The 13803-nt window shown below is 34.8% G+C and overlaps 1 protein-coding gene across 5 annotated transcripts in view; it reads right to left on the bottom strand.

Moving 5' to 3' along the window:
* Positions 1-13803, bottom strand: part of Lrp1b (LDL receptor related protein 1B) — a 1927307-nt gene that overhangs the window by 314294 nt on the left and 1599210 nt on the right. For all 5 annotated transcript variants that reach the window (XM_037205578.1, XM_028868856.2, XM_037205579.1 and 2 more), the window contains 4 exons: positions 9073-9265; positions 8445-8570; positions 4172-4300; positions 1481-1600 (listed from right to left, as the gene is read on the bottom strand). In XM_037205578.1, the coding sequence (XP_037061473.1) occupies positions 1481-1600; positions 4172-4300; positions 8445-8570; positions 9073-9265 (568 nt within the window). The remainder of the gene's footprint in view (positions 1-1480; positions 1601-4171; positions 4301-8444; positions 8571-9072; positions 9266-13803) is intronic.

The raw sequence follows: 13803 nt of genomic DNA on the forward strand, positions 1-13803 counted from the left end.
TAGGATAAATAGTCTCCCCTAGGGAACAGTACACCAACTGGTTGTCTAATTCCAAAGGTCTGCCCTGAAAACATATATACATGTAACATTATGGAGAGAAGGTTTTACATGCATACCTAACATATAAGAACAATTAGTGAAAAAAGAGGACATGGACTTCAAAGTCTTCATGGAGGGGTATATTGGTAGAGTTTGAAGTGAGCAAAGGAAAGTAAGAAATGATGTAATAATAGCTTCAATAACAAAAAATAACAGAAGAAAAAAGGTGTGGTAACAAGGTTTGTGATTTGTTGGTAAATTTTATAACATTGATGAATCTCAAAGACATATCTTAAGTGAAAGAGGCAGGATATGAAATACAATGCATACTCCATGACTTAATTTGTGTGAAATGCCTACAAAAGGCAAAACTGTGGTCGGCAATGAAAATGAGCATTAAGAACTCAGATAAATGTTCTGAAAAATATTGATTATGATAAGTGCAAAATTACATAAGTTTACTAAAATCATTGAGTGTATTTGAAACAAGTAAAGTATATGGCATATATAAATATGTATCAATAAATATGTTTATTTTTAAAGACTAGTACTAAGTATTTTACCCATACTGATGGGTAAAATAGAGCAAAGGTAATCACTCTTAGAGCAATAAATTCAGTATTGAATATTGCTGTGGAATAATTCTTTTATAAACTGTGAAGATATGTTGCTCTCATTCATTTAATTCCTGCCAATAACTAGGCAGGAAGAGGGTAGGCTGGAGAGCAAGACTGAGAACATGCTGGGAGGAAGAAGGGTAGAGTCACCAGCCAGACACAAAGGGAGTAGGACGTCTGTAAAATGAGGTAACAAGCCATGAACCATGTAGCAGCATGTAAATTAATAGAAAAGGTTTAATTTAAATTGTAGGACTAGTTAATAACAAGCCCAAATTATTGGCTAAGCATTTAAAATTAAAAAAGTCTCTGGATGGTGAGACAGAAACCAGCATACAGTATATTCTGATTTAAACATCCTAAAAGCAAGTAGATAAAAATAGGATTAAAGCAAGGGTAATAATTGAAATGTGAGTTAAATAATAGACACTAAAACGGTTGTCATAACTTTTAAAATTGAATTCATTTTGACTGATTTACAAAAATGAATTCTTGTTTATATCAAACTGGATCATTGTACCCATTGATCAGGCTTTCTCCAAAATGTTTCTCTTCAGGTGATATCCTCTGGTAACCACCATCTTCTCTCCACTTCTACAGGATCAATATTTTTCATTTCACATATGATGGAGATCATGAACGTCTCATATCCCCAAGTCTAGCTTCTGTTAACACAATGATCTACAGTTCTGTTCCAAAAGTATTTATAAAAATGTCAGCAGATGTTTTCATAGCACAATTTTCTCAGGGACAAACTTTGTGAAAGTTTAATAAACATCTGTCATAATGTCTAATATTCCCAGACTGATATAATAATATTTTACCTTTACAATCCAGTTCATCAGAGTTATCTCCACAATCATTTGTACCATCACAGAGTTTGCCATGAGGAATACAGCGACGATTGTAACAAGGTTTAAACCCACTTCGGCAACTTCTGTTTTCTTATGAATAAAGATCAAAAGTTGTTGTTAGAAGTCATATAGAAATGTTTCCAGAGAGTGGAAACCATGAATAAAATTCCCCTCCTTACTAATGGAATCTGGATCCATAAAGCAGTGCTGTGTTGTATAAAAGGTCTGAGTTACAGTGGGTTATACTTGAATCCTTTAGACCTGATGCTTCCTAACTAGTGGTTGAGTACTATATCTACCTACTGTTTCTCAAACTTCTCCCATGCTCCACAGGAATAAACATACAAGATATAATCAATTCAGAAGGAAAAAAATTCCTATCTCAGAAGGAGTAAAACATTCTACTATCCATCCATTAATTCATTTATGTTGTCAAGGATTTTATAATAAAAAATTAACAAAGCATACATTCCAAAATGAGAATATCAAAGAATCACAGAAATATCAATAAATTTCCGCTAAAATATGTTTAAAATATCCACTGAGCTGAATAACATTTTCTTTAAATACCAATTAGTCAAAGAAAATATCAAATGGGAACTCTTCAAATGTAATATGCTTAAAGTCATGGGATCCCTCAGATGAGTGCCAAGAACACACAGTATAGCTGTTAGTGCCAACATCAAGAGTTGCAAAAAGATTTAAAATAAAATAATATAAAATAATTTCTAACAATACAGCTCACAGCTGTATAAAAGAAAGTATAAAATAAATCCAAAATTGTATGAAGGAAGGAAATGACAAACAGCATAACAGAAAAGAGGTAAATAGAGACCGAAAAATATAAAACACACATAGCAGTGGTTAATATGTAAAATACAAAGGAACTCAACTCAATTGCAAAACCCCAAACAATATAATTTTAAACAGCCAATAGGTCTAACTTAACATTTTCCAAGGGAAAATATCTAAACAGGCAAAAAGTGTATGAAAAAGTACTTAAATGACTATTAACAGAACCCATGGCAAAACCACTATGAAATATCACATAATCTTGACTATCAAGAATACCACATAATGAATGACTACCAAGAAAAAAAAATCAAAATATAACAATTTTCAACCAATACGTACAGAAAGGTGAATACAGTATTTTTAGTGCAGTCATTATGGAAAATATTATGAGACATTTTCAAAAAATGAGAAATACAACTATCATAGGAGTCAATGATCTTACTACATGTGCTTATCAAAGGATGAAAGTAACCACCACACAGCAGCATCTGCACTAATATGTTTACTGCAGCATTATTCACAGTTGCTAAAAGAAGAAATCAAACAAGATGTCAATCAATGATGAAGTATTAGGAAAGCATGGTAAGATACTAAGAAGCTTTTTAAACAGACTGAAAACCTGTCATTTGCATCAACACAGACAGATCTGAAAGGGAATACACTGTGATAAATGGGAAGATAATACAGAAAAACCAATAGTGTGTTCTTATTACATAGGAGAGCTAAGCTGTTTTTCTTTTTTGTTGTTGTTGTTGTTTTCTGTTTGTTTGTTTGCTTGAACATAAATAAAACATTTTTATTTTCCAAACCCATTATTATAGGGCACTCCATAACATTAGCCTTTATATTTGGAAACTAAATTCAATCCATTTGAACAGAAAAGCTTTTTCCTATGGCATTTTTTACAGACTTGGGTCTTTGTTTCTTATGATGTATTTTAATCCAACTTTATTCAAATATTCAGGAAGGAAAAGTAATTGAACCAAGGGCTGGGTTCATTCCTTGTATCCCTTATGTGAGTCTTTTAAAATGTTAGTTCATGGAGAATTTTATATCTAATTTGTCTAAGGAAGTGATTAAAACAAGAAAATGGATTAGTTTCTTGTCTTTTGTCAAGAAAGCAGAAAATACAGTAGGTCGCCCAAATTTTCCATGGCACTGAGACCTAATACTGTTGGTCTTAAAATGCTAAAATAAATCATACTATTCCCAAGATAAATCTGGATAAATGTACAGTAAAGATTAATAGGTAAATGAAGACAAATCCTCACTGATTCCTAGGACAGAAAAAGACAATCTCCTTCAGAGGATGACTTTCACTTGTTGTCACCAACAGGGAGGCACACATGACACAAAACTATGTTTCTTGTGGATCCTGGTTATCACAACCAGTTTCCACATCAAATTATACTTGTCACATGATGATCCTGGAAACAAAATGGAATGAACAATACTTTTACATAAGTTCAACATTTTTTTTTCCTGAGGATAGAACTTTGCTACAGAATAAGTTTGCAATATCCACTATCCATTGATACTTCTGAATTATGTTTTTAGGAATATGAGCCTAAAATTATTGGTAAATAAAAATTACAAGTCAGTTTACAAAAAAGCCTCCAATTCACTTTTAATATGTTATAGAATCCATAACAATATTCTTCAAGGAGTATTCTGGTAACTAGGTAAATAATTATGTGTCACATTTTAAGACAAACAAAATCTAGTCATTTTGCCTCAGAGATACATGTCAATGAGAGACATAAGGCAATTATTCACATGAAATAGAAACCGATAAGCCCAGTTAAAACTATAAAACCAAACCAGAAATATCTTTCTGCATCGATAAAGTTCTCATTTGACACTTACCACAATAGAGCAGTTTCTCATCTGATTTGTCCTTACAATGAGGGATACCATCACAAGTGAGCAGATAGTCAACACACTCCCCATTTCCACACTCAAACTCGGAATAGATATTACAAGAAGAGTTTTTAGCTGAAAGAGTGAAAAGTAAGGATTTGCATAATAAGAATTATTTTATGTTATTATTATTGTATTCCTTAAGTTTACTTATAAAATTGAACTGTTATATAAACATATGAAATGAAGTAAAGAACAACAGCTCATCATATTGCTTCACTGAAAATTAGCAGAAACATTTTCTGTCATTAATGTCCTCCTGTCATTAATTTACCTTTACAAGTCTTGGGAGAGTTGTTTGTAAAGTATTTTTGACTAGTATTACTATTTTTATTTATAGTTATTTGTATATTCTCTTAATCATTTGTTGATCATATGTGTGCAGAGGAAAACAGTAGCTTTAATTTGATAACTGACATATAGGGAAGCAGTCTGTCTTAAAATACTCCCTTTTAAAGAAAATGCCAATTACTCAGGTGTGGTTGCTCATGCCTGTAACACCAGAATATTAGAACCTGAGTCAGGAGGATTACAAGTTCATGGCCTTTGTGGGCCATAGTGAGTTCAAGGCCAGTCTAAGTTGCATAGTGAAATGTCTCAAAACTCAAATAAAATAGCCAGTTAAATAAGCTTTGTATATTGTAACAATGCATTGGAGTATCCTTACCATTATACATTCTCCCAAACAATAAAACTTTTCTGTGAAGAGAGGGCCATATCTTAATGATGTGCATGAAGTCACCTTAACCAAGATTCTAATTTAATCCTCTCCTCAACTTTCTGCTGTTGAGACTCAGTAGCCAGTTCCTACTTAGGACTAGCCTGGAAAATACCATACACAGCTGCCTCCTGCCAAGAAGCATCTGGAATTTTTTGGAGAAATTGGTGGAAAAGATGGGGAAAAAAAAAAAAAAAAAAGGGACTCCAGACAGCTTGGAACTTGATATTTAACATATCTACCACCACTGCCATGCTATTGGATCTCAAAATCCTAGGATGTTTATGGAAAATGAACAAGAGTGTTCTCTCTCCCTCCCTCCTTCTCTCTCTACCTGTCTCATGGGATTTGATATAAATTACAAGTACAGGCCAATAATGACAAAGTGCAAAATACCTATGCTACAGTTAAGTTTTGTCTCAAGCATGCCATGTTTCCTCTTTTAGGGGTTTGTACAGGGGAAAATAACTTAATAACTTATCTTTGTTCTTATAACATAGATTCACCAGCAAACTTTTGGAATCATTAATTTGGGGTGTAAAATGTCCTCATGTACTTGTCACACTATTTGTTAAACAAATAATATGTTGAAATCAAGTCATATTAACAGTTCTGAATGTAATCAGGGTTGGTATCCATAGGAGATACAGTTCAATTTCACAAATTATTATCCAAGTTTTTGAAATTTCAGAAATGTTCCCAGTAGTTTTTCCTTAAATTTTCTCCAATTTTAATGTAATATTTATATATTAACATATGTGTCTAAAACTTCCCATTAAATTCATTCAGTGCAGAACTTTTCACCATTTTTTAATGAATTTCATTTACCAACCAAAGTAAAATATCATTCAGAGGAAATAACAGAGGATTTAAATAAATAAAAAAAAAAACTAGTAAACCTAAAGGGAATGTATTAATAATGGTGCTAATATTGTTGGCAAAAATTACTTAGATCATGAAATGAACAAAATTTAGACTGGTCTTTTAGCAGTCCTGACTTGTCTTTTTGGCTTTGCATACAACTCATGTACTTTTATTATTTTCTCTGTTTTTTTTATTTCTTTCATTTTTGAAACTATATGTTTTATCATTTTTGCTTCCTTGTTCCTCCATCAAACCATCCCACATTCTCCTCCTTGCTCTCTTTCAAATCCATGGCCTCTTTTAAATAATTGCTGTTTTATGTATATATTTCTAAATATATGAACGTAATTTGCTTAGTCTGTATAATGTTACTTGTGTGTATGTTTTATGTGACACAGAAAAACCTCAGACGAGAGGACTCAGTTGAAGAACTGCCAAGATCAGACTAGCCTATGTCTCATTTTCTGGGAGTTTTCTTATTTGATCATTAATCGAAGAGGGCCCAGCTCACTTGTGGATGGTGGCAACCATTGGAAACTGGCCCTAGGTTGCATAAGAAAGGCAGAGGAGCCAGTCATAGGCAGCGTCCCCCACTGTTTTTGCTTCAGGTTCCTGCTTTAGTTGGTGCCCTGACTTCCCTCAAGGATGAACTGTAACTTGTGAGATAAAATAAACCATTTTCCCCCAAAGATGCATTCTGTCAGAGAGTTTTATCACCTCATCAGAATGTAAATAAAATATATACATAATGCAAAAGTAAATTATGTGCAAGCACAATTCTTGCTCACATTTGCATTTGATACACAGCACTGAAGGCTTTCTGTTTCTGTCTACAGACAAATTTGTCTTGCCTCTCATTCTCTTACATGGCAAGTGTTTTATTGAAATATGCTTGCTCTTCCTGTTTCTGTGATGGACCCTGATGAGGTTAACAATATTGTATGGGATGTAAATATTTTGCCAACAATTGAGCAAAAAGATGGTTTTCTACATTTACCCTCATGTGTCAGCGAATGAAAGAGTCTACTAACATTCATGAACGACGTTAGTGAATCAATCCAGGTATGGCCATAGATGTGTTAGGAATATTTTGGTTTACTATCAATGGATTGACAAGTAGAAAGCCACAGCTACTTTGCAGTTTTGCTGATAGACCAGGCGATTTCAAAGCAGACACATAACTGATAGAGGATGCCTCCCCAGCAATTTGCTCCCCTTGAGGGGCCCAGTGCAACACTTCAGTTCCACAACGGTGCAACTCTTCATGTTTAAAGTATTTTCATGTTTGACTCATCACCTCTCTGCAGCAGAGAGTAGCAGGTAGCTAATTAGGGCAGTTAAATATAAACCTTTGTGCAGTAACAGATCTCTGCTGCACGCTGTACACTCCCTTTGCTATTTTTATCAAAGCTATTACCTGAACTCTGCCCTGTAGTGTGACCCATGAGAGAAACATGAATGATTCTAATGTATGACTGATGTTCCAGGTCTGCATGTGACATCAGGTCCTGATCATTAGGCCTCAACCCAAAAAGCAAACTGAAAGATAACTCAGTACTTGGCTGATCTGTTCAGAGGCATGCTAGACAATAAAGAGATATAGAGATTTGAGGCCCACTATATTAAAATTGTTTATCTTCATTAAAATTCACTAACAGTTGTAATATTCTCTCCTTTTGTTCTGGCGGAATCTGATATAAAGCTAAAATTTTATTTTTTGCCAAGATGTACCCTTGATTGTAAACAAGAGGTACCAGTTCACAAAACAAAAAGGCACATAGCAAATATGCAAAAAGATCCTCTTGGTAGATAAAGGACTAGGATGTGTGAAGACAAAGGTGAAAAATACTTATTTTCAGTGATGTAAACATACCCACTTCTATTAATTTTTTTAACAAGAAAGATGAGAGAAAAGAATACAAAGAAGGGGAGAAATTTGATAAAGCTGACACATTTTGAAAATGAGTTCACCAATTTCCAACAAGATATTTCACTCTCCACCTACTCATATACAAAGAGTTTCAGTGTTAAAGGGAAGTTAACCTTTTTTTTATGTAGCTTGCTAATTTTTCATGGCAGTATTGAAACACTTGAACCATTATTTATTTTGGAAATTTAGCTGTTAATAAGGGTGTATTATAATGGTACTAATTAAAGACTGCAATGCCTTTGGGAAGAATAAACACTATGCAAGGCTGGAAAGTTACATTTTTAATTAACAGTTTGGAAATGATTACAAATAAGCTGCATGAGCCATTCTCTTTCATTTACATACTGCCATAGACTATGAAGGGGGTTATTCCATGGCCACTGAACTCCTGCATGAATTCTAGTTCATCTCAGCTGTAATTAATTTCATAATTGTGAGAGAGTCTCAAAGAGACAGCTACAAGTTGGTAAGTGATCTTATATGCAGGGACTTCTGAAGATGGTCTTAACACAGTCAGGCCTCAACCACAGGGACTCACAAGTTATTTTCTTGAATCATGTTACTTATCGCCTGAAGCTACAAGAAAATACTAGGATGAGCTGGATTCTTGCAAAAACAGATATGAAAGAACTGAACCTCTACAACTCTATGAATACAATAACAGAATTTCAAAATATAAGCATATTACATAGATTATCATTACTTACTCACACATCTGTTGTTAGCTAGCAATATTCGGTCCCCTCTACAGGAGCAATTCACTCTTCCATCAGGTGTTAAAAGGCAGAGGTCATGACAACCTCCATTTAATAATGCACAAGGAGAGAGTTCACCTGTAATGAAGGGGCCTATAAGTAACATTTTGTGGTGAATACCTGGTCCTCATTAATTACAGGTAACCAGAAAATAGTTGAACTGCCTTAACCTCTAGGACACTCAGAAATTTTGAACATGCATGGCATTATGAGAGTTTTTCCTACTGCAAGCCATAATTCTCTAAGTATTTCAATGACTGTAAAATTCATAAAACTAGATGCAAACCTACTAAAAAAAATCATTATCCCAGAAACAAATTAACCCTTATTTTCAAAGATATGAGAAATAAAAGAGAATGGAGTAGAATTTCATAAATAATTAAAACTGAAATTGTTCTTGTGGTAACCAACTAAATTCTATAGAAGTTACTTAAACATTTCAGACAGTTTTGATTCATTGAGTAGTCAAATTTTGAATATTATATCCCAAGTCATATGATCACAAATTTATATTACCATAAATGAGAAAAAAATTGACAGGCTATATAATTAAGAAATATTATTTCCTATTATAACTTACAGCTATTGGTGTCATTAGCAACTGCTATGATTCCCATTGGCTGATGTGGAATATCAGAACGAAGAATTTTTGTTTCTCCTCCTGTGTACTTGTTGGAACGCAAAATAGCTCTTCGCCCCCAGTCTGACCAGAAGATATAATTGTCATACACTGCCAGACTAAGAAAAGTGCCTGGCCCAGACTTGACAATCACCTGAAATAAATTAAAATATAGCTCATACAAACATATAGATGTTAAGACATTGATATTCCTTTTTGCTCCAGAAAGTGAGAGATGAAAATTTGTTAGTTATCAACAGTAGGGATCATCACATTGGAAATTCATTGAACATATTATCACAGTGTTTTATACTCTATTTTAACAGTTTTAGTCTCCATCAGAATGTATCTCAAAATAAAACAGGAGCAAAGGATGAATGAGAAATTCATATCTACTGAACTGTGGTCTAAACAGTATAATAAAGTAAACAAAAGATGACAGAAAAGTATTTCTTCTAGAAGAAAAAAAGTTAGTATATTCACTTACAAATGACAAAACTTCATATATATAAAGTATACAAGATAATGTATTTCTTGATGTTGAAATATATGTGAATTTAATAAGAACTCAAAAATAATAAAATTCTGTTTCTTTACATTTATAACAATTAACTGGATATTAATATTTAAAATAAAATTTTCAATAGCATAAACAAGTATGAGAAATAGATAAATATGAAAGAAGACATATAAGATACTGAAAACCATAAAAATATTAACAAAAGTTAGCAAAAGATAAATAAGTGATATATTTTATTCAGACTTTGCAAGATCTAACACAGTCAAATGTCATTATATTCAGAAAACCACATGCTAATCAGAATTAAATCCTTCAGACATTTTGTAGAAATTCATAAGCTGTCTTTAAAATGCAGGCAAAAGTGCCAAGGGTCAGGAAAAGAAAAAACAAAACAAAACACACAAATAAGCATAAAAACAAACAGAAACCTTGTTTTGGGAGAACTAAGATTACTGTACTTCAAGAGATAATAAAATAATAGTTATCAAGTCAGTATAGTATTGACAGCTGATAGGAGACATCAGTAGAAGACTAAGACAATAATGGCTACCCATGTCCATACTATGGGTAACTAATCCTTGACAAAAGCACAAAGCCTACTTAAAGAAATAAAATATTTTTAATTGATAGCATATAAATACCAAGACATGTATAAATGTGTGTACTATGTGCATAGTCTATCTTAAACTAAATCCTAGGACCTAAGACTATACACATACACTTTTAGAAAAAAAACAGGAAAATACTCATTATTACTCTGGATTTCACAATGGCTGTATTTTTAGCATAACACTCAAATGCATAATCCATTAAGTTTTTAATTAAGCCAATACTTTTTAAAATGTTGCTCTTCAAATGAAAATGACAAAACATGAAAAAAATCAATCGAAATTAGAATAAAATATTTTCATATTGTAAGTGTAATAGCAGGCTATTGAATATAAGTGTAACAAAAGACTTGTGAAAAGAATTCTTAGAAGTTAATAAGACATTGAAAAGTTGTTATTAAGGATATGGGGATCCCATATGAGCACTTGCTCATAGAGTCTCTCCTCTCTCTCTCTCATGATGGGGAAACGTGCAGAGAAGACCAAACCAAACTAGTGGGAACTTATAAAAGTTGGATCAATGGCTGTGGAACCTGTATGGGACTGGACTAGGCCCTCCGCATGGTGAGATGATTGTGTAGCTTGGTCTGCTTGGGGAGCCCCCTGGCGGTAGAATCAGAATCCATCCCTGGGGCATGAGGGGGGGGGGTTTGGAGCCCACTGTTTAGGATGAGACACCTTGTGCAGCCTTGAGGCAGGGGGAAGGGCTTGGACTTGCCTCTACTGAATGTGCCTCCCTCTTGCAGGCCGCAAGAATATATTATAGAGATTCAGCTGTGTGTTAAAGCTGAACTTTGACCAGCCAAGAGTCTGTCAAAAGGCAAAGCCATTTATTATGAATATTTGGTGTTACCCAACCTTTAATATTTTAGCTGTTTTCTGCCAGGAAATCCTTGCATGCCCAGACCAATTGGTAAACACTTCAGCTCCCCAGACCTGCTGAACCTCCTAAGTTGCTAACTGCCCTGCTGAGTTTAGGAAACAAGCTGGTTGGAGATGCTTAACTTTGTTTCCTGTGCTAAAGAAGTTCAGACCACCTCCCTGGCCTTGAGGAGGCCTAGTGGTTCTCCAGAGCACTTCCACTGGGAACAAAAGAGGTTTTACATATCAAGGTGAGAGATAAAACAACATTCCTGAAGAGGCAGGGAACTACTTGCCCAGGGAAAGAAAAGGCAGGTATTTTTCTGTAGAAAAGGAGAGAACAGCATGGAGAAGAGAAAAGAGAATGGAAGAACTAGATGGGTAAGACCTTGAGAGGAACGAACTGAGATAGGGAAGAACTAGGTTGAAGGGCTAGAAGGGAGGACTAAAGGAATGAGATGGAAGATGAGGAAGAGCCAGGTGGGGAAGTACTAGCTGGGTAAGAACAAGCTGAAAAGGACCTAGATGAGGCAGAATTAAGACAAGAGAATTAAGATACAATTTAGAGGGAGCAATAGATAAGTATAGAGAGAAATCAGGCAAAGAAGGAGCTAGGCACGAGAACAAAACTGAAGCTGTGTATAAAGGATGTTATGCCAGAGGAATTAAAGCAAATGGACTATAGAGCTCGGTGTGCTGAGATTCTATTTCCCAAAAATAGTCCTCGCCATTAGTAGTTCTCTCTCCTGAGCCACTGGGATGTATAATATTAAGGCTGGTCCTGCTAATACTATACAAGACCTCCCCATGAGAAGACTTGCCTTCTTGTTGGGGAGAGTAGGGAGTGGGTTGGGAGAGGAGGCTGGGAAGCGCGGGGAGGCATGGGGGCGGTGTCTTTGATTGTTGTGTAAAACGAAAGAAAAAACTTTCTCAATAAATATTTTTTTAAAGGATATAGGAAAAAGGATGAAAAAGGATTTAGGTACCAGAGAACAGGGATGTCTGCTGTGTGAAAGGGACCCAAAACAGTTTGACCACACAGCAGCCAGGACAGTCTTAGGGGGCCTAGACACAGCTTCTGTGAAAGACTGACTGGCAGGCAACACCGAGATCCATGAAAAGCCTTAAGCTGATACCACCCAGGGATCCACCCTGGGGTGAGGAAGTACCTGATATCTCAAACATTCCAACCATTAGATAAGGTGGCCCGATGTCCTTGAGTCTAGCACACACCTATTTTTTGTTTTACAGATAGCCCTAGACAATTGTCAGCCAATCAGGGTCCTGGACCCTGGAAATCCCCTCACCCCAACCTCTGCTATGATAAAAAACTCTGCCCCACCTGAGTTCAGGGCTCTCTGTTCTCACTGCTGTGTCAGACAGACAGAGGGACCAAGCTCTTGAAATAAAGGCTCTTTGCTTTTACGTGTGGGATTCGGTCTCCATGGTGGTCTTTTGGGGGTCCCCGTGATCTGGGCATAACATGAGAAGGTCTTCTTCACATTATAGAAAAGCTGCAGCCATGAAATCTCAACAATGTGGCTGCTTAGGCTAGCCTTGAACAATAGCACCAGCTGACATGTCAATGAGTATTGAGAAATTTTCCTAAGCCCTCAAGTCTAGATGAAGAGTTATAGGTAATTAATAGCTGCTGAAAGAGAGAGAATCTGTATCCTTCAGGGATTAAAAACCCAGTGGTTATAAAAATCCCAAGTAGTCAGCCTAAACACATATACTAGGCAATATCAAATGAACTCAGTGGGAGATATATATATGTGTGTGTGTGTGTGTGTGTGTGTGTGTGTGTGTGTGCAAATATATATAAGTAAATAAGTAACAAATAATTAAAGATAAGAGGCCATGAATTTGAGAGAGAATTGGAGTAGCATTGGAGGAGTTGGATGGAGGGGAGAGAAGGGGGAAAGACATAAATATAATACTCATATATAAAATTCTCAAAATTGTTTTAAATACATATGCTTTGGAGAAATATATACAATGTTATCAATATTGTAATTAAAAGTAAAATCCATCTCTATTACCTCACCTACATAAAACAAAATTATGAAGTTATGAACAATATCATCTTCCTGATAATTTTACTAACTAGTTACTATTGTTACTAACAATAACATCTTTTCCCCAAACTCTGTCTTGTTAATTCCAAAATAGCTTCTAATAACTTTTTTACTAAAACAATTACTTCATTGTTTTCTGGTTATATGAGTAACTTCTGTTCTAGAAATCAATGCTATTCATATGTAATTTGATTCAAAACTACTTTGCTATTTTTGTTAATACTCTGATTCATTTGATCTGACTACAACCTGATATTATATATTATTTTTTTCTTATAATGTTCTCCAGGCTGCCTTTGAACCTATGATTTTCAGCTCAGAGAGTACTGGAATTCAGGTGGGCCCACCACACAAAAGTGATATTTGGCATTTCTAAGAGGTTCAATGTGATATCAATCCTTGGGGAATAACTTTGGTGAGAAATAATTATAAAAGAGGGAAAAATGTAAAAATAAAATAATCCTTCAACATAGATAATATTAATCACCACTTAAAAGTACATTTCTTTGGGTCTGCTTTCCTTTCCCTCTGCTGGGGTTTTGTCTGGTTTGAACTTGAGCTTGCTGTCAGTCTCTGTGAGTTCACATGTGTCAGCCCTGCTGTGTCTGCATAACTGCTCCTGCCT

This window comes from Peromyscus leucopus, chromosome 4 (assembly GCF_004664715.2).
Source record: "Peromyscus leucopus breed LL Stock chromosome 4, UCI_PerLeu_2.1, whole genome shotgun sequence".
In the NCBI taxonomy this organism is placed as follows: Eukaryota; Metazoa; Chordata; class Mammalia; order Rodentia; family Cricetidae; genus Peromyscus; species Peromyscus leucopus.